This window comes from Hyla sarda, chromosome 8 (assembly GCF_029499605.1).
Source record: "Hyla sarda isolate aHylSar1 chromosome 8, aHylSar1.hap1, whole genome shotgun sequence".
Lineage (NCBI taxonomy): Eukaryota > Metazoa > Chordata > Amphibia > Anura > Hylidae > Hyla > Hyla sarda.
Window position 1 is genome coordinate 169,941,697 of NC_079196.1, and position 25,216 is coordinate 169,966,912.

Consider the following 25,216-nt stretch of genomic DNA (forward strand, 5'->3'; position numbering starts at 1 on the left):
TGAGACAAATAAGACAGCTGGCACACACTGATACAACCGCACAACTATATGAGGGTCATTTGCATATCAAAAAGATGAACAATTTGGCAAGCATCTACCATAATATCTGAAGGTTTGACTTGTGATCATGCTATAAAAACCTTAAAGCGGGGGAAAGAAAACTAAAAATGAAATGGGCAAACTTCTTTAGCTACATATCATGTGAAAGGGCTATAACCCTACTCAAGATGCTTTAGATTTATTGAGAATAAGTGCAATCACTGGGCCAAAAATAAACATTATGTTACAAAGCGTAAATGGTTATATCCCATTTTTTTTTTTTTTTTTAGCATATCCACATTTATGCCATAAATGCCTAATAGGTGCAGATCTTACCTCTAGTACCACCACCGATCTAAGTTTTCTTACATTGGCAGAGGTGACCAGGAATACAGAAACAGCTAAAAAGGCTGTTCGTTTCCATAACTCACATAGAAGTAAATGGAAATAACAAAATAAAGTCTATGAGAATTAGGTACACCCTCAAGGACACCCTCAATTCTAGAGGTAGGTGTGGGTCCCAGATATGTGTAACATTTATCCCCATTGAGCCTCTTTTGCCAAGTGGATCTTTACCAGGGACCATTTAGAATAGGAATAATTTTTGACCACTGCTCTCTGCATACAGTCCTTCAGTTTTCAGGTGTATTTTAAAGGGATAGTGTCAAAGGCTTTTGCAGAGTCAAAAAAAACTATACAAGAAGATCCCCGGAGTGGCACAGAGTCGCTGGACCCCTACAATCGTGCTGTGGGTAGACCGATAAGTGTAGCTAAGCACCGCAACTGCTTTAATTCTGGCTTCTATCTGCTGTTTGTGGGGGACATTTATCAATGTTGGTGTAAGGTAGCAAAAATTTTACCCATGTTTGCTTGGTGTACTGTTTGCACAGTTGCTCAAAATTTACCAAAGAAGTGCACAAGACTTGATACATTTTGCACAGTTATAAAAACCAGTGGGCTGCAGAGATTGGTTTAACCCCTTGACCAAGCCAGTTTTCCCCTTAAGGATCAGAGCATTTATTGCACATCTGACCACTGTCACTTTAAGGATTAATAACTCTGGAATGCTTTTACTTTTCATTCTGATTCAGAGAATGTTTTTTCAGGACATATTCTACTTTATGTTAGTGGTAAATTTTCATTGATACTTGCATAATTTCTTGGTGAAAAATTCCAAAATTTGATGAAAAAATTGTAAATTTTGCCTTCTTATAACTTTGAAGCTCTCTGCTTATAAGGAAAATGGACATTCCAAATAAATGATATATTGATTCACATATACAACATATCTACTTTATGTTGGCATCAAAAAGTTGACATGTTTTTACTTTTGGAAGACATCAGAGGGCTTCAAAGTTCAGCAGCAATTTTCAAATTTTTCACGAAATTTTCAAAATCGGTATTTTTCAGGGACCAGTTCAGTTTTGAAGTGGATTTACAGGGCCTTCATATTAGAAATACCCTATAAATGACCCCATTATAGAAATTGCACCCCTCAAAGTATTCAAAATGACATTCAGTAAGTTTGTCAACCCTTTAGGTGTTTCGCAGGAATAGCAGCAAAGTGAAGGAGAAAATTAGAAATCTTCATTTTATACACTCGCATGTTCTTGTAGACCCAGTTTTTGAATTTTTACAAAGGGAAATAGGAGAAAAAGCCCCCCAAAATTTGTAAACCAATTTCTCTCGAGTAAGGAAATACCTCATATGTGTATGTCAAGTGTTCAGCGGGCGCAGTAGAGAGCTCAGAATGGAAGGAGCGACAATGGGATTTTGGAGAGTGAATTCTGCTTAAATGGTTTTTGGGGGGTATGTCACATTTCGGAAGCTCCTATTGTGCCAGAACAGCAAAAAAACGAAAAATAAAAAAAACACATGGCATACTATTTTAGAAACTACACCCCTCAAGGCACATAACAAGGGGTCCAGTGAGTCATATTACCCCACAGGTGTTTGACGACTTTTCGTTAAATTCGGATGTGTAAATAAAAAAAATTTCACTAAAATGTAGTTTTTCCCCCAAAAATTTTACATTTTTACAAGGGGTAATGGGAGAAAATGCCACCCAAAATATGTAACCCCATTTCTTCTGAGTATGGAAATACCCCAAGTTAGGACGTAAAATGCTCTGCGGGCGAACTACAATGCTCAGAAGAGAAGGAGTCACATTTGGCTTTTGGAAAGCAAATTTTGCTGAAATGGTTTTTGGGGGGTATGTCACATTTAGGAAGCCCCTATAGTGCCAGAACATAAAAAAAAAAAAAATAATAATAATTTAAAAATTTAAAATAAACACATGGCCTACTATTTTGGAAACTACACCCCTCAAGGAACATTACAAGGGGTACAGTGAGCCTTACCACCCCACAGGTGTTTGACAACTTTTTGTTAAAGTCGGATGTGTAAATGAAAAAAAAAAAATAAACTAAAATGCTGTCTTTTTTTACCCAAATTTAAAATTTTTACAAGGGGGAATATGAGAAAATGCCCCCCTCCCAAAAAAAAAAAAATTGTAACCCCATTTCTTCTGAGTATGTAAATATTCCATGTGTGGAGGTCAAGTGCTCAGCTGGCGCACTACATTGCTCAGAAGAGGAGGAGCGCCATTGGGCTTTTGGAGAGATAATTTTTTTGGAATGGAAGTCAGACACCTGTGGGGCATAAATGCTCACTGCACCCCTTATTACATTACAATGAGGGGTGTAGTTTCCAAAATGGGGTCACATGTGGGGGGGGGGGGTCCATTGTTCTGGCACTATGGGGGCTTTTGTAAACACACGTGGCCTTCAATTCCGGACAAATTTTCTCTCCAAAATCCAAATGGCGCTCCTTTTCTTCTGAGCATTGTAGTGCACCCGCAGTGCACTTTACATCCACATATGGGGTACGAAATTGGGTATGAAATGGGGTTACAAATTTTGGGGGGCTTTTTTCCTATTTTGGAGGGCTTTGGAGGGTGTTAAGGCTCACTATACCCCTTGTTACTTTCCGTGAGGGGTGTAGTTTCCAAATTTCCATGTGGGTATTTTTTTTTTTTTTTGCGTTTATGTCAGAACCACTGTAAAATCAGCCGCCCCTATGCAAATCACCAATTTAGTCCTCAAATGTACATAGTGCGCTTTCACGCCTGAGCCTTGTTGTGCGTCCACAGAGCATTTTACGCCGATATATGGGGTATTTCCATACTCAGGAGAAATTGCGTTACAAATTTAGGGGGCCTTTTTTCCTTTTACCTATAAAAAGTATAGGGCAACACCAGCATGTTAGTGTACATTTTTTTTACACTAACAGGCTGGTGTAGACCCCAACTTTTCCTTTTCATGAGGGGTAAAAGGAGAAAAAGCCCCACACCAAAAAAAAAAAAAAAAAAAAATGTGTAGTGCAATTGCTTCAAAGTACGGAAATACCCCATATGTGGCACTAAATTGTTTCCTTGAAATACGACAGGGCTCCGAAGTGAGAGAGCGCCATGCGCATTGGAGGACTACATTAGGGATTGGACATAGGGAAATAGGGGTATTCTATGCCAGTGATTCCCAAACAGGGTGCCTCCAGCTGTTGCTAAACTCCCAGTATGCCTGGACAGTCAGTGGCTGTCCGGAAATGCTGGGAGTTGTTGTTTTGCAACAGCTGGAGGCTCAGTTTTGGAAACACTGCCGTACGATACGTTTTCATTTTTATTGGGGGGGGGGGGCAGTGTAAGGGGGTCTATATGTAGTGTTTTCCTCTAATTTTGTGTTAGTGTAGTGTAGTGCTTTTAGGGTACATTCGCACTGGCGACGGTTTTACGGTGAGTTTCCCGCTAGGAGTTTACGCTGTGGCGGAAAATTTGCCACAGCTCAAACTTGAAGCAGGAAACTCACTGTAAACCCGCACGTGTGAATGTACCCGTTCACATGGGGGGGGGCAAACCTCCAGCTATTGCAAAACTACAACGCCCAGCTTGCACTGACAGACCGGGCTTGCTGGGAGTTGTAGTACATTTGCAACAGCTGGAGGCACACTGGTTAGAAAACCTTCAGTTGGGTTCTGTTACCTAACTCAGTATTTTCCAACCTGTGTGCCTCCAATTGTTGCAAAACTACAATTCCCAGCATGTACTGATCGCCAAAGGGCATGCTGGGAGTTGTAGTTTTGCAAGATCTGAAGGGCCACAGTTTAGAGACCACTGCACAGTGATCTCCAAACTGTAGCCCTCCAGCTGTTGCAAAACTGCAAATCCGAGCATGCCCAACCAGCTGTCTGGGCATGATGGGAGTTGCAGTTTTGCAACATCTGGAGGGCTATAGTTCAGAGACCACTGCATAGTGGTCTCAAAACTGTAGCCCTCTAGATGTTGCTAGGCAACTACTCAACGGCTTCTGTAGGATTGCCGCACCAGGGAGCCGCACGTCATTGCCGCACCAGGGAGCCGCATTGCCGCCCACCGCCGAAGGTAAGTGGACCTACAGCACCGGTCACCGTCGGTTCCCCCGTTCTGCCCGGACTACTGTGGGTGGGGTCTCAGGACGCCCCTGGGCATTGGCAAGGGATGCTTGCTGATAGATATCAGCAGCGCGGGGACCTAAATTCCCACGGGCGTACTACGCCCTTGGTTCTTAAGTACCAGGACGTACCTGTACGCCTGTGGTCCCTAAGTGGTTAAAGGGGTACTCCAGAGGAAAACATTATTTTTTTTTTAAATCAACTGATGCCAGAGTTAAACAGATTTGTAAATGACTTCTATTAAAAAATATTTACCCTTCCAGTATCTTTTACCAGCTGTATTCTGCCAAGGAAATTCTTTACTTTTTTAATTTCTTTTTTGTCTTGTCCACAGTGCTCTCTGCTGCCACCTGATGCCCCTATCAGGAACTGTCTGCAGGTGTCAGCAGAGAGCACTGTGGACAAGACAAAAAAGAAAATTATTTCCTCTGTAGCATACAGCTGCTAAAAAGTACTGGAAGGGTAAAGATTTTTTAATAGTCATTTACAAATCTGTTTAACTTTCTGGCATAAGTGGATTTAAAAAAAAAAAAAAAAAAAAAAAAGTTTTCCACTGTAGTACCCCTTTAAGCTTGGTGCTCTGGCATCTGACACTTTTGTACATGTCCTATTTGGTGGTGTAGGTTTGCGCAAATAAAAACTTCTAAACTTAATTTGTGCAAACAATAAATACAGCTCCACTGCAAAAAGTGGGGTACGGTGCACCAAACAATAGACAAATTTGAAATATGTTCTACCAAAAATTGTGCAAAAAAACCCCCCAATTGTGCAAAATACAGCTGTATTTTCAGGGACATTTAGAATATTGAAGTGGTGTAAAGGCAAAGATAAATTTCCCCCTATGAGTCTATTTACATCCTAAGCGGCATTCTGACTATGAAGTGAGTGCAGGTGCTGCGCTCACTTCATAGTTAAAAAGGCTGCTTAGGACGTAAATGTCTTCATGTCCAGAGCCCTTTTTAAAGATGGGCACCTGTAATGACCCTGGCTAGAATGACCAGCAAGCAGTCACAAAGTAAAGGGCACAAGCATGTATAAAAAGGTAACAACAACTAAGGGGCAACTCACCATTTGATGACTGGAATTGGAGGTTTGTATGATAATACAAATTAATGATAAGAATGGCCCGAAACAAAATTGAGACAAATATGTAATCTTACTGTCCCGTAATATCTGTGCAAAAGCCCTAGACTAAAATGTGCCACATGAAGCAAAAAGAAGGCACGAAAAAAACACAACTGAAGCATAACACTGAATCCTCCAAATACCAATATCAACAGAATATAAACAAGAATCAAGAAATAGACAAGAACATGGAACAAAACACACTAAAACATACGCCATAGTCCAGAGAGATTAAACAACCCTGGATCTTTTTAACCCCTTTAGTTGACACATATAGGATCCCGCGCAGATTTGATGCGCAGGATTTATAACTGCAGATTAGAAGCTGTGCTCAGTCATTTAGTTTACATTGAAATCTACAGCAGAAAATCCTGTGCATCAAATCCTGTACATCAAATCTGCGTACGTGTGAATGTACCCTTAAGGGGTACTCTGCCCCTAGACATCTGATCCCCTATCAAAAGGATATAAGATGTTTGACTGTGCAGTGGGTCCGGCTGCAGGGACCCTATAGACCTGAATGACAGGGGCGTAACGGCTCTGGTCGCCAGTCATCAGGCATGGAGCGGAGTTCGCTCCGTCAACCGGATGACTGGAGTGCCACGCCGAAGATCGCCAGGGGTCCCAGCGGCCGGACCCCCATGATCAAACGGGATAAAATGTCTAGGGACGGAGTACCCCTTTAAGGGTGCAGACCATTTTTTATTCCTTTCTTTCTATGAGCTATTACGCTTTTATTTTTCTCAGACAAAGCCCCAGGCTGTCATGGGAATCAATTTTCTGCTCCTTCTAATGATCGGTTGGGATCTACCCACCTCGACTGATCAAAACATTTAACGTGTCTCTATGACACGTCAATAGTTGTTTTTAAAGGACAGGGACAGTTTACCGTTTATCCCTTGTGGGTTAGTTGAATACAACAGATACTTTTTATGGTGGGCCAAAGCGCAATAATATGTAAACTGCCAATCAGATCAACATATACGGTAATAGGTTTAGGAGAATTCTTGATGATAACAAATATGGTTAGATCTCCTTATCGTGGGGCCATTACAGTGACACAGAACCTCCTGCACAGTTGAATTCTAGATATTTCCTTATCTGTGAAGTATAATTAAATATTCCGTAAACATTACACTGTGATATCAGGCTCTCAGTTCTAACATTGTATCAGATGAACTGGAAAACAAGGCAGCGTACGGTTATTACCCGTGCTCTTTTTGTGGGATAGTAATGTTGAGTACTGCAGTCTGGCAACAGCTGGGCAATGCCTTCAATGTGAACTCTGCACCTGATCACCATCAACAAGGCCATCGACTACAGAGAAACCGAAATGTTTGCGCCACAACATAGCTAATGGAAGCTCAGGAGAGCTCTTCACACAGCCTAATGTCAGCTATATAGAGCTATTTCATATTTTCTTCCTGTAGAATGATGCTGGTATATGGGATCTATTCAGTAACTGGTTAATCACTTGTGGAACACTCTTGTAGTTAGTGCAGGAAAACAGCTCCACGTGACATCCTGTAGCTCATGACACCCTCTTTATTTTTCTGCAGACGTATCAACAGCATAAGTGTTACAACACTCTATGAACATGACCTACTGTACCTGCTAAGATATGGCACAGAAACAGCATGTACAAGTGAGCAAACATCACAAACATGCCTTTAAAGCAAAATAAAAACCTAAACTATTTTGTGACATGTCAAACACTTAGCGATGCTTGTCAGAGCAGAAAATGATTGTGTTATTCGCCATCATGTGATCAGAAAATCTCATCTGAGGTTTTCCATATAACTAATTACCGCAAAGAGCGAGTTGTCATGGCTGACACGAGAAAAGAGTAAATGTCAACTCTAGTGCACTTCAAGACAGTAAACCTATCTGATATACAAAGTAAACCATAAATTACCGTATATACTCGAGTATAAGCCGACCCAAATATAAGCCGAGGCCCCTAATTTCACCCCAAAAACCCAGGAAAAGTTATTGACTCAACTATAAGCCTAGGGTGGGAAATACATCTTCCCCCCATGTCAATCATCCAGACCGCCGTCATCAAAAATTCAAATCTGATGGGTCAGCTATAACATTTAAACAGTACAAGGAGCTTAATAAAATCTGTAAAAATGTCATAAAAACAGCAAAAATTCAAAATGAGAGACAGGTGGCCGAAGAAAGCAAAACTAATCCTAAATATTTTTTTAGATATATAAATACAAAAAAACCAAGGACAGAGCATGTAGGACCCCTTAATAATGATAATGGGGAGGTTGTCACGGGCGATCAAGAGAAGGCGGAGCTACTGAATGGGTTCTTTAGTTCTGTATATACTATGGAAGAAGGAGCGGACATTGGACAGGTCAGTGCTGGGAACACATCATGTAATGTACTGAACTGGCTTAATGTAGAGATGGTACAAGGTAAGTTAAGTAAAGTAAATGTAAGCAAATCTCCAGGGCCGGATGGACTACACCCAAGAGTTCTTAGAGAGGTAAGTTCAGTAATATCTGTACCCTTGTTCATGATATTTAGAGATTCTCTGGTGTCTGGTATTGTGCCAAGGGACTGGCGCAAGGCTAATGTGGTACCAATCTTCAAGAAGGGCTCTAGGTCTTCGCCAGGCAATTATAGACCGGTAAGTCTAACGTGCATTGTGGGTAAATTGTTTGAAGGACTTATAAGGGATTACATACAGGAATACATAGGGGATATTAGTATTATAAGTGATAGCCAGCATGGGTTTACTAAGGATAGAAGTTGTCAAACCAATCTAATTTGCTTTTATGAAGAGGTGAGTAGAAGCCTTGACAGAGGAATGGCTGTGGATATAGTGTTTCTGGATTTTGCCAAAGCGTTTGATACTGTCCCTCACAGACATCTGACAGGTAAGTTAAGGTCCTTGGGCTTGGAAACTTTAGTTTGTAACTGGATTGAACACTGGCTCATGGATCGTACCCAGAGAGTGGTGGTCAATGATTCGTACTCTGATTGGTCCCCGGTTATTACTGGTGTACCCCAAGGTTCAGTACTGGGCCCGCTGCTGTTTAATTTATTTATCAATGATATAGAGGATGGTATTAACAGCTCTATTTCTATCTTTGCAGATGACACCAAGCTTTGTAGCACGGTACAGTCTATAGAGGATGTGCATAAGTTACAAGATGACTTGGATAGACTAAGTGTCTGGGCATCCACTTGGCAAATGAGGTTCAATGTGGATAAATGTAAAGTTATGCATCTGGGTACTAATAACCTGCATGCATCGTATGTCTTAGGGGGGATTAAACTGTCAGAGTCACTGGTAGAGAAGGATCTGGGTGTACTTGTAGATCACAGACTACAGAATAGCATGCAATGTCAGGCTGCTGCTTCCAAAGCCGGCAGGATATTGTCATGTATAAAAAGAGGCATGGACTCGAGGGGCAGGGACATAATACTCCCCCTTTATAAAGCATTGGTACGGCCTCACCTGGAATATGCTGTTCAGTTTTGGTCGCCTGTTCATAAAAGGGACACTGCGGAGTTGGAAAGGGTGCAGAGACGCGCGACTAAACTAATATGGGGCATGGAACATCTTAGCTATGAGGAGCGATTAAAGGAGTTACAATTGTTTAGTCTTGAGAAGAGACGTTTAAGGGGGGATATGATAAACGTATATAAGTATATAAATGGCCCATACAAAAAATATGGAGAAAAACTGTTCCAGGTTAAACCCCCCCAAAGGACGAGGGGGCACTCCCTCCGTCTGGAGAAGAAAAGGTTTAGTCTGAAGGGGCGGCACGCCTTCTTTACCGTGAGGACTGTGAATTTATGGAACGGTCTACCTCAGGAACTGGTCACAGCAGGAACAATTAACAGCTTTAAAGCAGGGTTAGATACATTCCTGGAACAAAATAACATTAATGCTTATGCAGAATTATAAAACTACATCCCTTTCCCTTATCCCCTTACATCCTTCCCTTCAATCCCCTGGTTGGACTTGATGGACGTATGTCTTTTTTCAACCATACTAACTATGTAACTATCATTCAGACCCCCGTCATCATCCCCCCCAACCTTCATCATCACCGCCTGTCAATCCCTTCAGCCATCGGCTGTCCGGGCATGCCGGGAGTTGTAGTTTTGAAACCTCTGGAGGTCCGCAGGTTGAAGACCACTGCGGCCTTCGTCATCATCCAGACCCCCCTTTAGTTTTCTACTCACCTCCCATCGGTGGGAAGGAAGGGTGAGCTGGTCCGGGCCATCTATGCTGCAGGGACCGTCCGGTGGGGAGGGTTAGTCGTTCCAGGCTGTCCATTTTCACCGGGGGGGCCCTCTTCTCCGCGCCGGCCCCGGACTAGTGACGTTGCCTTGACGACGACGCACAGAGACGTTCATGCGCGTCCCTGTGGGTCGTCGTCAAGGCAACGTCATTAGTCCGGGGCAGGCCCAGAGTGCGGAGAAGAGGGCCCCCCCGGTGAAAATGGACAGCCCGGAACGACTAACCCTCCCCACCGGACGGTCCCTTCAGCATAGATGGCCCGGACCAGCTCACCCTTCCTTCCCACCGAGGGGAGGTGAGTAGAAAACTAAAGGGGGGGGTCTGGTTGATGACGAAGGCCGCAGTGGTCTTCAACCTGCGGACCTCCAGAGGTTTCAAAACTACAAGTCCCAGCATGCCCGGACAGACGATGGCTGTCCTGGCATGCTGGGAGTTGTAGTTTTGCAACACCTGGAGGTCCGCAGGTTGAAGACCACTGAGAAGAGATTGACAGGCGGAGAGTTCACTCGTGCTGAAAATGAAAAATCGTGCTGAAAAACTCGGCTTATACTAAAGTATATACAGTAAATGTATAATCTATATTGTTTTACTAATTAAAAACCAGATACATTTTTTTTTATCTAAGTGTAAAAAGAGCTTGAATGGAGTGCTGGCCATGCATACGTGCTGCTGCTGCTCCATTTGTTCCAAGGACAATTGTTCTCTGGGATCAGTGGGCATCCCAGAGATCAGACCCAGAGGTGAATTTTGCATCTTTTGATAACACATTTAAAGGTGTATTCTTTATTCATTTTATTTATCCCTGTTCATAGGACAGAGAATAAAGGTGTGATTGGGGGAGTCCAACCCCCCATTGCTATCTCTGGAACGGCACCACGACTCCTTTTGTTTTGAAAAGCGCAGGGGTGTCGCTATCTCCAGCCAACCCACCGCTCCATTTAAAACAAAAAAAAGAGTCAGGACGCCATTCTAGAGATCACCCTGGGGTCCAGTGGTTGCACCCACGCGATCTCACACTTATCCACTATCCTGTGGATAGGGGATAAGTAAAAATAAATAAAAAAGGGCAAAGATACATTTAGAGGACTACTAAGTTCAGAGCTATGATGGAGAGAAGAACTAACTATCCTGTGTTTGCAAGCCTGCAGTGGAGGAATGCAGTAAATAGAAAAATAAACTGAATATTTTTAACGGCTGTTTAAGCTATTAACTGATTATTGTAGTTCAGGGGGGCGGGGTGTAGAGATGAGCAAAGTTACAGTAATTCGATTCGTCACGAACTTCTCGGCTCGGCAGTTGCTGACTTTAGCCTGCATTAATTAGCTCAGCTTTCAGGTGCTCCAGGAGGCTGGAAAAGGTGGATACAGTCCTAGGAGAGAGTCTCCAGCCCACCGGAGCACCTGAAAGCTGAACTAATTTATGCAGGATAAAGTCAGCAACCGCCGAGCCGAGAAGTTCGTGACGAATCAAATCACTGTAACTTCGCTCATCTCTAGCGGGGTGTCAATGTATAAACATGTTATTTAAATAAAGTGTAATATTTTGAAGACACATCTTCTGTAAAATAATTCCCAAACTATGTATAAAGGTGGCAATAGAGTTAAAATAACTGTCCCCCTATAGTTTTTGCAGCTAATATTCAAGATGATTAAATCCTTGCATGAAGCAGGGGAAAACTAAGTGGATCCCAGAAACCTTTGCAGCTGCTTATGATGGGAAAAAAACAGCGTGAAGCAAAATCCAACCTGTCCAACCCAATATTTCACCTGACGTAAACTGACAGGCAAGAAGGTTTGACCTTCACTTACTGTGTATCCAGCCAAAAGCCACAGCACTTGCTGACAAAATTCTAAAAATGATGGCTGGTGTACATGACTAGCTCAGAATAACCTCTCACCCTCTTGTATCACTTTTTTGCATAAATTGTGTTTGTATTTTTACTCTCTCGCCCCAGCGGACATCTGTATTACACATGTGTAATATGTCAGTGCTATACAAATCAAGGAGTATACTAATAATAATGTATAGTATATTAAGAAATATATTTACACAAAGTGTGTGTGTCCTTTTGTACTAAATGGTTGAAAAAAATATATAATACATCTTGGAAATTAACATCTGAAACACTAACAAAAAATAGATTGTATAACTCTAGTAGAGAAATGGGAATATTTTATATGTAGTTTGATAGGTTTACATTAAAAGGGATACCCAACTTGCCAGCGTTGAACTAAATGTTCCAAATGCTGTTTTCGCATTGCGGAGGTCGGCCATGCCCCCATGTGATGTCATGGCCACGCCCCTCAATGCAAGTCTATGGGAGGGGGCATGTCAGCCGTCACTCCCCCTCCCATAGACTTGCATTGAGGGGGCGTGACCGTGACATCACAAGGGGGCATGGCCAACCGCCGCAGTGTGAAAACAGCGTTTGGAACATTTACTTCTACGCTGGCAGGTGGAGTACCCCTTTAAGCAGTTAAGAAAAAAAATTGTGCCCCTCCTAAAAGTAGTAATTTGGAGCATTAGCTTGTGTGTCAGACAGACACATGGTGATTATTATTGCAGGCACAATATTATTTACTAGTTTGGTTTCTTACAGTTTCTCTGAGCACATTCAGTTCTTATCACGTTTCATATTGCAGAAAACTATTTGTATTATATCATTACCTGCAATTTTTCACTGGAGCCGGCCTGTGTATAAGGTCTTTCTCCTTCGCCGCTGTCTGCTGTCCTTGGGCGCATTTTGACCATTTCTTCATCCATCTGGAGATCTGTGCTCTCAAAATCCTCATCAAATGTTTCATCATAAACAGACATCGCCTGCAGTATGTCATCGTCAGTTGTGAACAATATTGTGTCCCCAAACTGTTCTGCAGCTAGAAATAGAATAAAGCAAAAAAATAAATAAAAATAAGAACAATAAACCATGTGTCAATAATCCAGTAATATAAATGCAAAACCGTAGTCTTCAAGTATCAGCTTCATTATACCATCCCAGGTCTATTCAATACTGGTCTCTGTTACAGTGCGGCACACGTATTGATCAACAATGTGGTTAGATTGGTGGGGGTCTTATATCTGTACAAAAAACATCTTTTACTCACTTACCTTGTGAGTGGTAAGGAACGGCGGTACTTATATATTCAACTGCCATTCAATGCAAACAATCATTCTGATGGGAAAGGGAGAAGCGGACTGTTTTTTTTTTTATTCAGTGAAGAACCCAATGATTGGAGCGCCAATGACCTAATGTTTATCACCTTAACAGTGGACACAAGATCCATAAATAAGCTGGAGGACTTATTGAAATGGGCACTGTCATCTAAAAAAAAAGCTTCTGACAGGTCTGAACCTTTTATTTGGTTGATGTTAAGACCCCCAGTGAATGTTCGAAGGAGCAGGGGAGAAGTGCATACTGCGTGTATTCTCTCCCTGACCTGTCTGCATGATATGAGACAGACTTTAATAGAGAGTCTATGGGCTCGTATCCTGTCTAGCACACCGGGCTGGAAAAACTAGCTAGACCACTGAGTTTCTCCCCGTTGGTTCTAACAATTGGTGGGGGTCTGAATACCCAGACACTGGCCAATCAAAAAAAATTTCCTAGGAAATGTCAACAGTTGTTTTTATATGATGGATACAATTTAAATGACAAATGCAGCTCTGAAAATTTTAGGGTAAGAGTACACCAAGGAAATTCTGCGATTACATTTTCCTTGCCAAATTTCTCAGTAGATCTAAAATTATCTGGAATCAATGCTTATAAGTGTCCTCCCATTGACAAACGGGACTTCTGTGGTGGATGCTCCCAAATATTGACCCTTTTAAATCTTTTAAATTCCTTGTTGGAAGCTCCATCATGAAAATCCTGTAAAACCTATTAAATCAAAGGAAGTGTGGTGCAAGGTGAAATCTATGTGGAATTCCCCGTGGATATTCCACACATATTCTCAGTAGTGTGAAAGGGACAAAAGTCTGTGCCAACACTGTGTGCTTTTAACATACATTTTTGTTGTGATTGGTGACCTCGTTGATAGGCATGAAAGTTCAAGATGAAAACAGAAAACACATGTTAAAAATGTACAGCATCAACACAGTCTTATAATTTACAGCAATAACGTAAAGCCCTGCTTACAAATAACACTGTATATATAGGCATCATATGTATCAATTTAGCATTTTAGTTATTTATCTTTACAACTGTTAATGCCGTATCACTTATTTATAGTTACTTTTTAGTTTGCTCAGTGTGAAAAATATTCTGCTACCTAGCTGTCAATTGGAGGTTGCTGCTGCTGAATGTTATCATGACTGTAATTTTCACCACAGTACACCATTATGTACGTAAAAAACTAAGCGACAAATAACAATTACAACAGATCAGTCAAGAGCAACAGTATTGTCAGCTGTGACAGCCATTAAAACTATACAATCAATGAACTGAAAATAGATCAAAACAGTATAAAAAAAATAATTACTGGAGAAATATTATAGATACATCATGCAGAAACACAGGTAATTCTAAATAATAGTATACCTTCATTTTGAAACATTCACGGTCCTAAAAATAAAGCTAAATAAAAAAATGATTGAGAGAAAAGAGAAGCCAGAAACAAGAAATATGTAAAGAACATAATGGGAATACAGTAAAGGAAAACATTATTTCATCCCCTGATGACAAAGAAATGATTAGTCTATAATTTTAACGGTGTTACACTTTTGGCAAAGGTTCATTGGCAAACTTCAAACGGGCCTGTACATGCGGTTGTTGAGCAGGGAGACCTTTCGGGCACTGAAGGACTTTTTCTTGGTGACTATGGTCCCAGTTGCCTTGAGATCATTGACAAGATCCTCCCATGTAGTTCTGGGCTGTTCTCATGATCACTGGACTCCACGAGGTGAGATCTTGCATGATCTTGACAGTTATTTTGTGTTTCTTCCATTTGCAAATAATCGCGTGTTGTTAACTTCTCACCAAGTTGCTTGGAGATAGTCTTGTAGCATATTCCAGTCTTGTGTATGCCTACAATCTTGTCCCTGACATCCTTGCTCAGGTCTTGATTGATTGATTGCCTGCTTCTGTGGACAGAATAATTTTATGAAGTAAACAAGCTGAGATTAGGAGCACTCCTTTTAAGAGAGTGCTCCTAATCTCAGCTTGTTACCTGTATAAAAGATACCTGGGAGCCAGAATGCTTGCTGACTGATATGGGATCAAATGCTTTCTCTGAGTAAAATGCAAACCAATCATAACTTATCGGAAATGTATTTTTCTGTTGTTTTTTTTTTTTTGTTATTCCAACCATGAAAATTATAGACTGATCATTTCTTGGTAAGTGGGCAAACATACAAAATCAGCAGGAGATCAAATATTTTTCCTTCACTGTAGTTCAACATCAAATAATGCTGTTTATCATAAGATAGTAGGAAATGTAAAAAGTATAAGAAAGAAATTAAGGAAAATAAAAATTTACATACATCCAGTAAGTGTACCAGTCGCCTTGGCAATTTCTCCTTTAAAAATGATGGCATGATCTAAAAGAATTTCAATGTCCTTTACACCACGGAATGAATAAATTCTCGATTTGTTATAATTCCAAATTCTGATCATTGCCACTTTAGAGGGGGAAGCAAAGTCTAAGTAAATAAAGTGTATCTTTCCAGGAGTAAATGGTGCAAGCCAAACATGCATGTCATCCTGAGTCTTGTTGACACCATCAATAAGATTTGTTACGACTCTAGGGTCTTTGCCATATGTTGGTAAGATATTTATGTTTGGGGGGTCTGCATCAATCTTTGCGATCTGCACAGGGTTGCCTGTGGATGAAAAGATTTCTATACCATTAAGCCCAACGTAGTGTCTGTCACCCCAGGTAGAAGAAATTTTGATACACAAATGTTGACCATATGGCAAAACTGGTATCTCAAAGTCATTTCTATCATTTCCATCGTTTTCTACTGTGTTGGGATCAGCCAATTTAGGCATTTCATGTACTTGTTCCTTTTTAACTGTAATATTTTGTTTTCCAATTTTTTGATGTAAAAATTCATCAAAAATATCTCCTTCAAAATTCATATTAGAGATTCGACCTCGGTGCGACTGATTAAATTTTAGTAAAGATGTCCAAGACTCCATCAAGTTATTCTCTTGATCACTGTTCCACCTTGGCCTTGTTTTAACACTCCCTTGACTACCTAAAAATAAAAGCTGTCATTAGGAAACTGTGCTCCCAAAAATACCAAGCCAAAAATGATACACATTGATACCCTAAGATGAAAGGCTACTGTTAGGAACCCTCAATTACAAGAGAAGGCAGAGAGCAACTACAAAGTGTGTCTCTTTCTTTTATTGATGTCCCTAAGTGTCATCATCTTTTAAAGGGGTACTCCGCTTGAAAAATTTTTTTTTAAATCAACTGGTGCCAGAAAGTTAAACAGATTTGTAAATTACTTCTATTTAAAAATCTTCATCATTCCAGTACTTGTCAGAGACTACAGAGAAAGTTATTTTCTTTTTGAATTTCCTTTCTGTCTGACCACAGTGCTCTCTGCTGACACCTCTCTCCATTTTAGGAACTGTCCAGAGCAGGATAGGTTTGCCATGGGGATTTTCTCCTACTCTGGACAGTTCCTAAAATGGACAGAGGTGTCAGCAGAGAGCACTGTGGTCAGACAGAAAGGAAATTCAAAAAGAAAACACACAATAAAAAAAACATATTCACCCATACAGTAAATAGACTGGGGCCTTCGATGTGGTAGCAGTGTAATTATCGCATCCAATGTCTCATCTGAGACATCAAATGCGATAATTACACTCCTGCCGCATCGGAGGCCCCAGTCTATTTACTGTATGGGTGAATATATGTTTTTTTTTATTTTATGTATTCGTCTCGTTTGTAAATTTTTATTCTATATATTTTTATGTCATTTTACATTATTTATATATCTGATAACAATTGTTGTGTATGTTGTTACACAACAATTTGTGGTGAGAGGCTTTCATGGCTAGCCTTTTCATTTATATATATCTATTTTAATGCACCATGGAGCGCTCTTTAATCTCCCTTTAGGAACTGTATAAAGCTGGAGAGGTTTTCTAATGGGATTTTCTCCTGCTCTGGACAGTTCCTGATTTAGGGTGCATTCACACTACGTTTTTGCAATACAGTTCCAGTATCAGGTTTTTGATGAAAAAACTGATTCCTCAAAACCGGACAAAACTGTATCAAAACGGGTGTACAAATTTTCACCCATATACAGATAAAAACCATATATGGTTTAAAAAATGATGTCCAGTTGCATCTGTTTAAGAAAGAAACATATACTTTTTAACTTTTACCTCTTGTGAAAAAAAAAGTATGGGGCAACACCAGCAGGTTTGTAATTTTTTTTTTGATTTTTTTACACTAACAGGCTGGTGTAGACCCCAACTTTTCCTTTTCACAAGGGGTAAAAAGAGAAAAAGCACCCCAAAATTTGTAACGTAATTGCTCCTGAGTACGGAAATACGCCATATGTGGCCCTAAAACTTTTTACTTAAAATACGACAGGGCTCCGAAGTGAGAGAGCGCCATGCTTACTTGAGGACTAAATTAGGGATTGCATAGGGGTGGACATAGGGGTATTCTATGCCAGTGATTCCCAAACAGAGTGCCTCCAGCTGTTGCTAAACTCCCAGCATGCCTAGACAGTCAGTGGCTGTCCATAAATGCTGGGAGTCGTTGTTTTGCAACAGCTGGAGGCTCCGTTTCGAAAACACTGCCGTACGATACGTTTTTATTTTTATTGGAGGGGGGGGGGACAGTGTAAGGGGGTGTATATGTAGTGTTTTACCCTTTATTATGTGTTAGTGTAGTGTAGAGTTTTTAGGGTACATTCACATGGGCAGGTCTAAGGTGAGTTTCCGCAGCTCAAACTTGAAGCAGGAAACTCACTGTAAACCCGCCCGTGTGAATGTACCCTGTACATTCATGTGGGGGGGGGCAAACCACCAGCTGTTGCAAAACTACAACTCCCAGCATGCACTGATCGCCGAAGGGCATGCTGGGAGGCGTAGTTATACAAGAGCTGGAGGTACACAACTACAACTCCCAGCATGGCGAGACAGCCGTTTGCTGTTCGTTCATGCTGGGAGTTGCAGTTTTGCAAGATTAAGAGGGCCACGATTTAGAGACCACCGCACAGTGATTTCCAAACTGTGGCCCTCCAGATGTTGCAAAACTACAAATCCCAGCATGCCCAGACAGCAAACTGCTATCTGGGCATGCTGGGAGTTTTAGTTTTGGAACATCTGGAGGGCTACAGTTTAGAGACCACTGTATAGTGGTCTCCAAACTGTAGCCCTGCAGATGTTGCTAGGCAACTACTCACCAGCTTCTGTAGTCAGCAGGATCGGCGCACGCTGACCCAGGGAGAGGATCGCCACCTGCCGCCGGTCACACCACAGTTCCGCCGTTCTGCCCTGACTACCGTGGGTGGGCAGAACGGGGGAACTGAACTGTAACCCCCCTCCGCCCCCGATCTGCTATTGGTCGGTCGCTTTTGACTGACCAATAGCAGGGATAGGAGGGGTGGCACCCCTGCCACCTCACTCCTATCCCTTCAGGGGGATCGGGGGGTGTCTTGGACACCCCTGATCCCCCTTATTTTCCAGGTCACTGGAGACCCGTATGACCCAGTATCTGGCCCCCTCGGCAATGTGCCGGGATGCCTGCTGAATGATTTCAGCAGGCATCCCATCCGGCCCCCAACCGGGTAGTGGCGGGGACTGGAATTCCCATGGACATACCTATATGCCCTACGTCCTTAAGGATGCAGGGTGTATGCATACACCCTGCGTCCTGAAAAGGTTAAATAAAATAGTTTTTATCGAAGTACCCTTTTAATGCATGTTAACATGGCATATTTTTACAGAGGTGGAAAATCCTATGTAATACATTGCAGAAATTCTGAGGGTAGTCTCACCCTATGTGTAGCAATTCACAATGTGAACTGAGGCATGTATTCAAAGTGAAAACAATAGGCACATATTACACACAGTGCTAAACAATTACATGAACATGGCCTTAGTACAAATATACACTGCATGGCCACATTATGTATCACTGTGAGCTGCTAAATTCACAACAATGAATTGGCAATATATCCAAGACAACCCTTTGTAGAGTATGTTTTAGGGCTGCGGCAGCCACATGCATGGAAATCCACACCAGCAGCATGTGTTGGCCAATGGTTTTAAGAGTGCGCTGTGATTGGCCATCACATGCCGGGTAGTTTTGACTGAATGCGGTAGCCACAACAATTGAACATAATTTTTAAAAAAGTCACTAAAAATTCAGCTTACTTTTTACTTTACTTTTAAAGTGTACCTGTAGTCAACAAAAACTTTTTATATAATGTAGATAATACAATATGTATATTTGTAATTTACATTGGTAAAAAATTGTGCATATTTTGGGGTGAAAAAATGCTGTCCCTGCAGCTATTGCCTGTATGTCTCTATGAGGAGTCCAAATACAGGAAGTCAGGGCAGGACAAGCAGGGCTCTGTGCATGCATCCTGATGTATGAGCCAGGAGCATTTTATAGAGCCTCTGTGCACACTGTCCTGCTTTTTCTTAGTGCACAGAGCCCTGCTTGGATTCAGTGTACAGTGCCGTGCTTGTCCACGCTCACTTCCTGTATTTGGACTCCCCACAGAGACACACAGGCAATAGCTGCAGGAACAAAAATATAGAAATTTTTTAGCCACTGTATATTACAAATATATATATATATATATATATATATATATATATATATATATATATATATAATGGTATTATCTACATTATATTAAAACATTTTGTTGATGACAGGTATATTTTAAGTTATGTTCACTAGCTAGTTAAACTGTTTTGTTGGCTACCATGTATTACAATTTTTTTTTTACATATCGTTATAGTGAAACATCATACTAAAACCAAACTATTACTTACTTGTCAATGGAAGGCTCAGATCTGGTAATTTTTCACTTTCTAATTCTCTCTCTTTTGATTTTCCCATCTCACGTCTTCCACTTATTGGCCGTTTTTGATCCGAAATAACCTTTGTGCCAAAGCTTTCTAAATCATCATCTACGTTCCTTGTTAATACTGCTGAAGGATCTGACCTATTGTCATATCTGCCTAGATGTCTGGAGCCTATACTAGGACTTTTGAGAAATTCGTCAATGAATCGGTCACTGGCAGTGATAGAATTATTTGAAATATATAGTGTTTTTTTAGAACTTTGGTCATAATTCTTCTGTTGAAGGTTGGATGAAGCTTCTAACCAGTGTGGGATTTTACTAGATGAATTACTAAGCTTTCTGCCGGTAAGCTTTTCCAGCTGCTCTTTTATCGTTAGTTCATCAGAATCTGGTGGAGAATGCGAGAGATCAATAGATGTGTTGCTTTCTGAACTTGCACGTTGTGTAGAGTTAACAGGCAATTCACGAAGTTCATTAGCAGAACAATTTTCATCACTGCAGGAGTCCAATTCTCTCCATAAAGTGTTTCCATGTTCTCTATATATTATAGATGTGTTTGATCCCATACTTTTTAAATCCTCAGCTAAATGAAATTCCTTCAGTTTCGAAGAACTTTCTGAGCTAGAAGCCTCAGGTAATCCACATAACCTGGAATGTGACACTATCTGATCATACATGTTCATATTGTTGTTACCACCAGGTTCATCCTTTTCATCTTTTTGAGGGCTGAGAGGAGGTGGGGTGGCTGTCTTCATCTGCCCGTTTAGAAAGTCAATAGTGTTACTATAGTCAAACACTTGGTTACCACAACCTTTCTCTAAAATACCATCAAATACCAAAGTTTCATTTTTATAGATCTTCACATGCTTCGCACCAATGTCCAGGTCCTAAAAGAAAGCGAAATTGTGTTTTTTTTATTTTGTTACTCAGATCACTTTTATCGAAGTATTTACTAATAATATACAGAACAGAAGTCATCCCTCTCAACTCAGACCTACATTCTTCCTATTTACAGAATAGAAAAGAAAAAAAGTAAGAAGAATAATGGTACTTTCAAAATCAGGACTACTATTTGTTAGGTGCACAAAACGCCAATAATACATATACAATAGAGACAACAAAATAGAAATATGATACTATCAAATAGTCTATGGATGGTGAGATCCCAACCAAACCTCCAGCACAGAAAACATGCAGAGCTTATCAGAAGCTGAAGCTAAAGAGCAAGAAGGGTTGTAAGAAAACTATTAGGACAATCCATGTCCACAAACACTGTATGAGCAAGACTAAAGGGCCCTAAATTAAGTCAAACCCCCAGCACAAACATACAGAGCTTATCAGAAGGCAAAGCTAAATAACAAGATGGGGAGCAAGAAGAGTTGAAAGAAAATGATTAGAACAATTCATGTCAAAGACCAAGGGCCTTCAACTAAATCAAACTTCCACATTTCATAAATGCGCTTTTCAAGCTTCATAATCTGCGACACTCTGGAAAGAAGTCCAGTAATAGTAGGTGGGGTACACCTTATCCAATATTAGGCAATGAGTTTCCAAGCCTAATAGAGAACCCATAGAAACCCTATGTCCAACCCATAGGTTCCTCACTACAGCCTGATGGAGGTTGAATGCCAAGCCAATTCTGGAAAAAGACCAAGTCTATGTTGGAGCATTGGGGCTTACTCAAAAAAGGGTAACGGTAACTTCTTAGCTTCCGATAAAGAAAGCAGGGTAAGATATGACAGATATGACAGGGTAAGATATGTCAAAGCAATGAGATAGGCCTTCTACTTACTTTTGACAGGGATCAGGTACTTTTGATGACAAAAATGGAATAACTCATGATAGAGCAACAAAAGCTACACCAGAGGTATCAATAGAGGCAAATAGTGAGCAACACCGACTTACCATTTAGTTCTGTAACCTAACTGAGTATCAAACATCTAAAAAATATTTACGCGACAGGTTGACATCTGCCTGCAGACACTCAAAGCCAAAAATATACATGCATGTACTCAATAAGGCCTCACATTCGCCACCAGTTAGAAAACATCACAGAAAATAAAGCAAAACCACATAATTGTAACCACAAATTAAGGTGCCGTAAAATATGACCTTTAACAATAAGAAGATGAAATCCACCAACTAGAAGTGAATTCCCTAATAAAAATAGTAGTCATATAAAACAAACCCAGATCCTGGGCTGAAAAAATTCTTTTAGCCTGTAGGGCAGAAGTTTAATCAACTGGTTCCAGAAAGTTAAACAGATTTGTAAATTACAGGTAAAACTCGAAAAATTTGAATATTGTGCATAGTTCATTTATTTCAGTAATGCAACTTAAAGGGTGAAACTAATATACGAGAGAGACTAATTACATGCAAAGCAAAATAGTTCAAGCTGTGATGTCATAATTGTGATGATTATGGCTTCCAGCTCATGGAAACCCCAAAGCCCCCCCAATATATTATATGATTTGGGAGCCAGGTCATCTGCTGGTGTTGGTCCACTGTGCTTCATTAAAGGGGTACTCCAGTGAAAACCTTTTTTTTTTTTTTTAATCAACTGGTGCCATAAAGTTAAACAGATTTGTAAATTACTTCTATTAAAAAATCTTAATCCTTCCTGTACTTATTAGCTGCTGAATACTACAGTGCAAATTCTTTTCCGTTTGAAACACAGAGCTGTCTGCTGAGATCACGAGCACAGTGCTCTCTGCTGACATCTCTGTCCATTTTAGGAACTGTCCAGATTAAAAGGAAATCCCCATAGCAAACATATGCTGTTCTGGACAGTTCCTAAAATTCAGGTAGCAGAGCGGGATCAATGGAAGCACTGAGACCAGATAAGAAGTTAAAAGGATTTATTTCCCATAATGCAACGCGTTTCACGGTCACCCGCTTCCTCAGGCAGATGCCTGAGATGCAGATGCCTGAGGAAGCGGGTGACCGTGAAACGCGTTGCATTATGGGAAATAAATCCTTTTAACTTCTTATCTGGTCTCAGCGCTTCCATTGATCCCGCTCTGCTACCTGGAGATTGCTTGTTTTTATCGTGATTCTATTTCAGCGGGACGAAGCTGCAGAGACCCTTTGATGATACGCCCTGTTCCATTGTTGTACTTGGTTGGAGTACAACTTCATGTGGTAAGCGCAATTCACACTTAGCGTTACCAACTCACCTTTGGTGTTACACTACGGAGCGCATCCGTTTGTGCTTTTTTATTTCAGTTCCTAAAATGGACAGAGGTGTCAGCAGAGAGCACTGAGCTCATGATGTCAGCAGACATCTCTGTGTTTCAAAAAGAAAAGAATTCCCGCTGTAGTATTCAGCAGCTAATAAGTACAGGAAGGATTAAGATTTTTTTAATAGAAGTAATTTACAAATCTGTTTAACTTTCTGGCACCAGTTGACAAAAAATAAATAAATAAATAAAAAAGTTTTTCACCGGAGTACCCCTTTAAGTCCAGGGTCAATGCGTCTACCAGGAGATTTGAGAGCACTTCTTGCTTCCTTTCAAGTTACTTTAATGAAATACAATGGACTTTTGCACGATATTTAAATTTTTCACCTGTACTTCTATTAAAAACTCTTAATCCTTCCAGCTGCTGTATGCTCCAGAGGAAGTGCTTTCCGAATTTCTTTTCTGTCTTACCACAGTGCTCTCTATTGACACCTATGTCCATGTCAGGAACTGTCCAGAACAGGAGAGGTTTGCTATGGGGATTTTTTGCTCTTGCTTTGGACAGTTCCTGATGTGGACAGAGGTGTCAGCAGAGAGCACTGTGGTCAGACAGAAAAGAAATTCAAAAATAAAAGAACTTCCTCTGGAGCATACAGCAGCTGATAAATAGTGGAAGGAATAAGATTTTGTAACAGAAGTAATTTACAAATCTGTTAAACTTTCTGGCACCAGTTGATTAAAAAGAAAATTGTTTTCCACCAGAGTACCCCTTTAATACCTATAAGCATGAAAGTCTACACCAAAATATTCCCCAATATATTACCAAATGCACGTTGTTTATCACAAATTCCCTTTTGTGACAAAAGGCTCTATAGCCAGGATAAAAAGTAATAAAAAATGGCACCCATAACCCCTTATGGAGTTCAAAACCCTCCAAAGATACTTCTAATTGACGCTGTCAAAGGCCTTGGCAGCATCAAGTGGAAAAATAGATCTTGCTTCTGTACCCTTCTGCATATACCACAACTAAGTCAGCAAGCAAACCAAACACTGCAGCATCTAAGAGAAATATTTTCTAGCAATACTGCTAACCTTATATGCAAAACCAGGATGACAGATCTATGAGAAGTGAAGAGGAACAGAGATACAGACAGACAGGAAGAATTGGGATTTTTGCTATGATTGTAATATCTAGTTGAAATGATTGAGACCAAGGCAATAAAAACAGGATTTCTTTTTTTTTTAGTAAACTCTAATAGTGCTTTTTTTATTTATGTTATAAATATTTTTGTCTCAACTTCTTGAACAACATACCCACCTTAAATGGGTATTCCAGTGAAAACATTTTTTTTTTTTCATATCAACTGGTGCCAGAAAGTTAAAGAGATTTGTAAATGACTTCTATTAAAAAATCTTAATCCTACTTATTAGCTGCTGAACATGAGTTGTTCTTTTCTGTCTGACAACAATGCTCTCTGCTGACACCTCTGTCTTTCGCAGAAACTGTCCAGAGTAGGAGCAAATCCCCATAGCAAACCTCTCTTACTCTGGACAGTTCCCGAGACAGACAGAAGTGTCAGCAGAGAGCACTGTTGTCAGGCAGAAAATAACAACTGAACTTCAGCAGCTGATAAGTACTGGTAGGATTACGATTTTTTTTTATAGAAGTCATTTACAAATCTGTTAAACTTTCTGGAGACAGTAAAAACATTTCACTGGAATACCCCATTAAACTATCCCCAGCCTTTCATCCAACTTTCTTTGTGATCATCTATAATCTGGCTTCTGGCCTTCTGCATGTCCAAGCCCTTACAATTCATCTTCATCTCAAAAACATTTCTCTAAACCCCTCTTTACTACGGGGTCCAGGTGCTGCGAAGATAATAAATAAATCATACTTACCTTTGCCGTTTCCATCCACTGCCATTCCAAGGCCACCTGGCATAGATTTTTAAGTGTTTTTAATTGGTTTGTCGTATGTATTAGGGATCGACCGACTATCGGCACGGCCGATATTCACGTCTTCCCCCGTTATCGGCTTCTAACCTGACGATAATGCGCGAAACAAGGCGTGCGCACGAATCACGGGACTTCAGTCCCGGCCCTGAACTTT

The 25,216-nt window shown here is 40.6% G+C and overlaps 1 protein-coding gene across 4 annotated transcripts in view; it reads right to left on the reverse strand.

Moving 5' to 3' along the window:
• Positions 1-25,216, reverse strand: part of KATNIP (katanin interacting protein) — a 235,219-nt gene that overhangs the window by 104,946 nt on the left and 105,057 nt on the right. For all 4 annotated transcript variants that reach the window (XR_008847228.1, XM_056536142.1, XM_056536141.1 and 1 more), the window contains 3 exons: positions 19,893-20,811; positions 15,395-16,111; positions 12,584-12,792 (listed from right to left, as the gene is read on the reverse strand). Coding sequence is in view for 3 of the 4 variants with exons in the window: in XM_056536142.1 (XP_056392117.1) it covers positions 12,584-12,792; positions 15,395-16,111; positions 19,893-20,811 (1,845 nt within the window). In the remaining variant the exon portion in view is untranslated. The remainder of the gene's footprint in view (positions 1-12,583; positions 12,793-15,394; positions 16,112-19,892; positions 20,812-25,216) is intronic.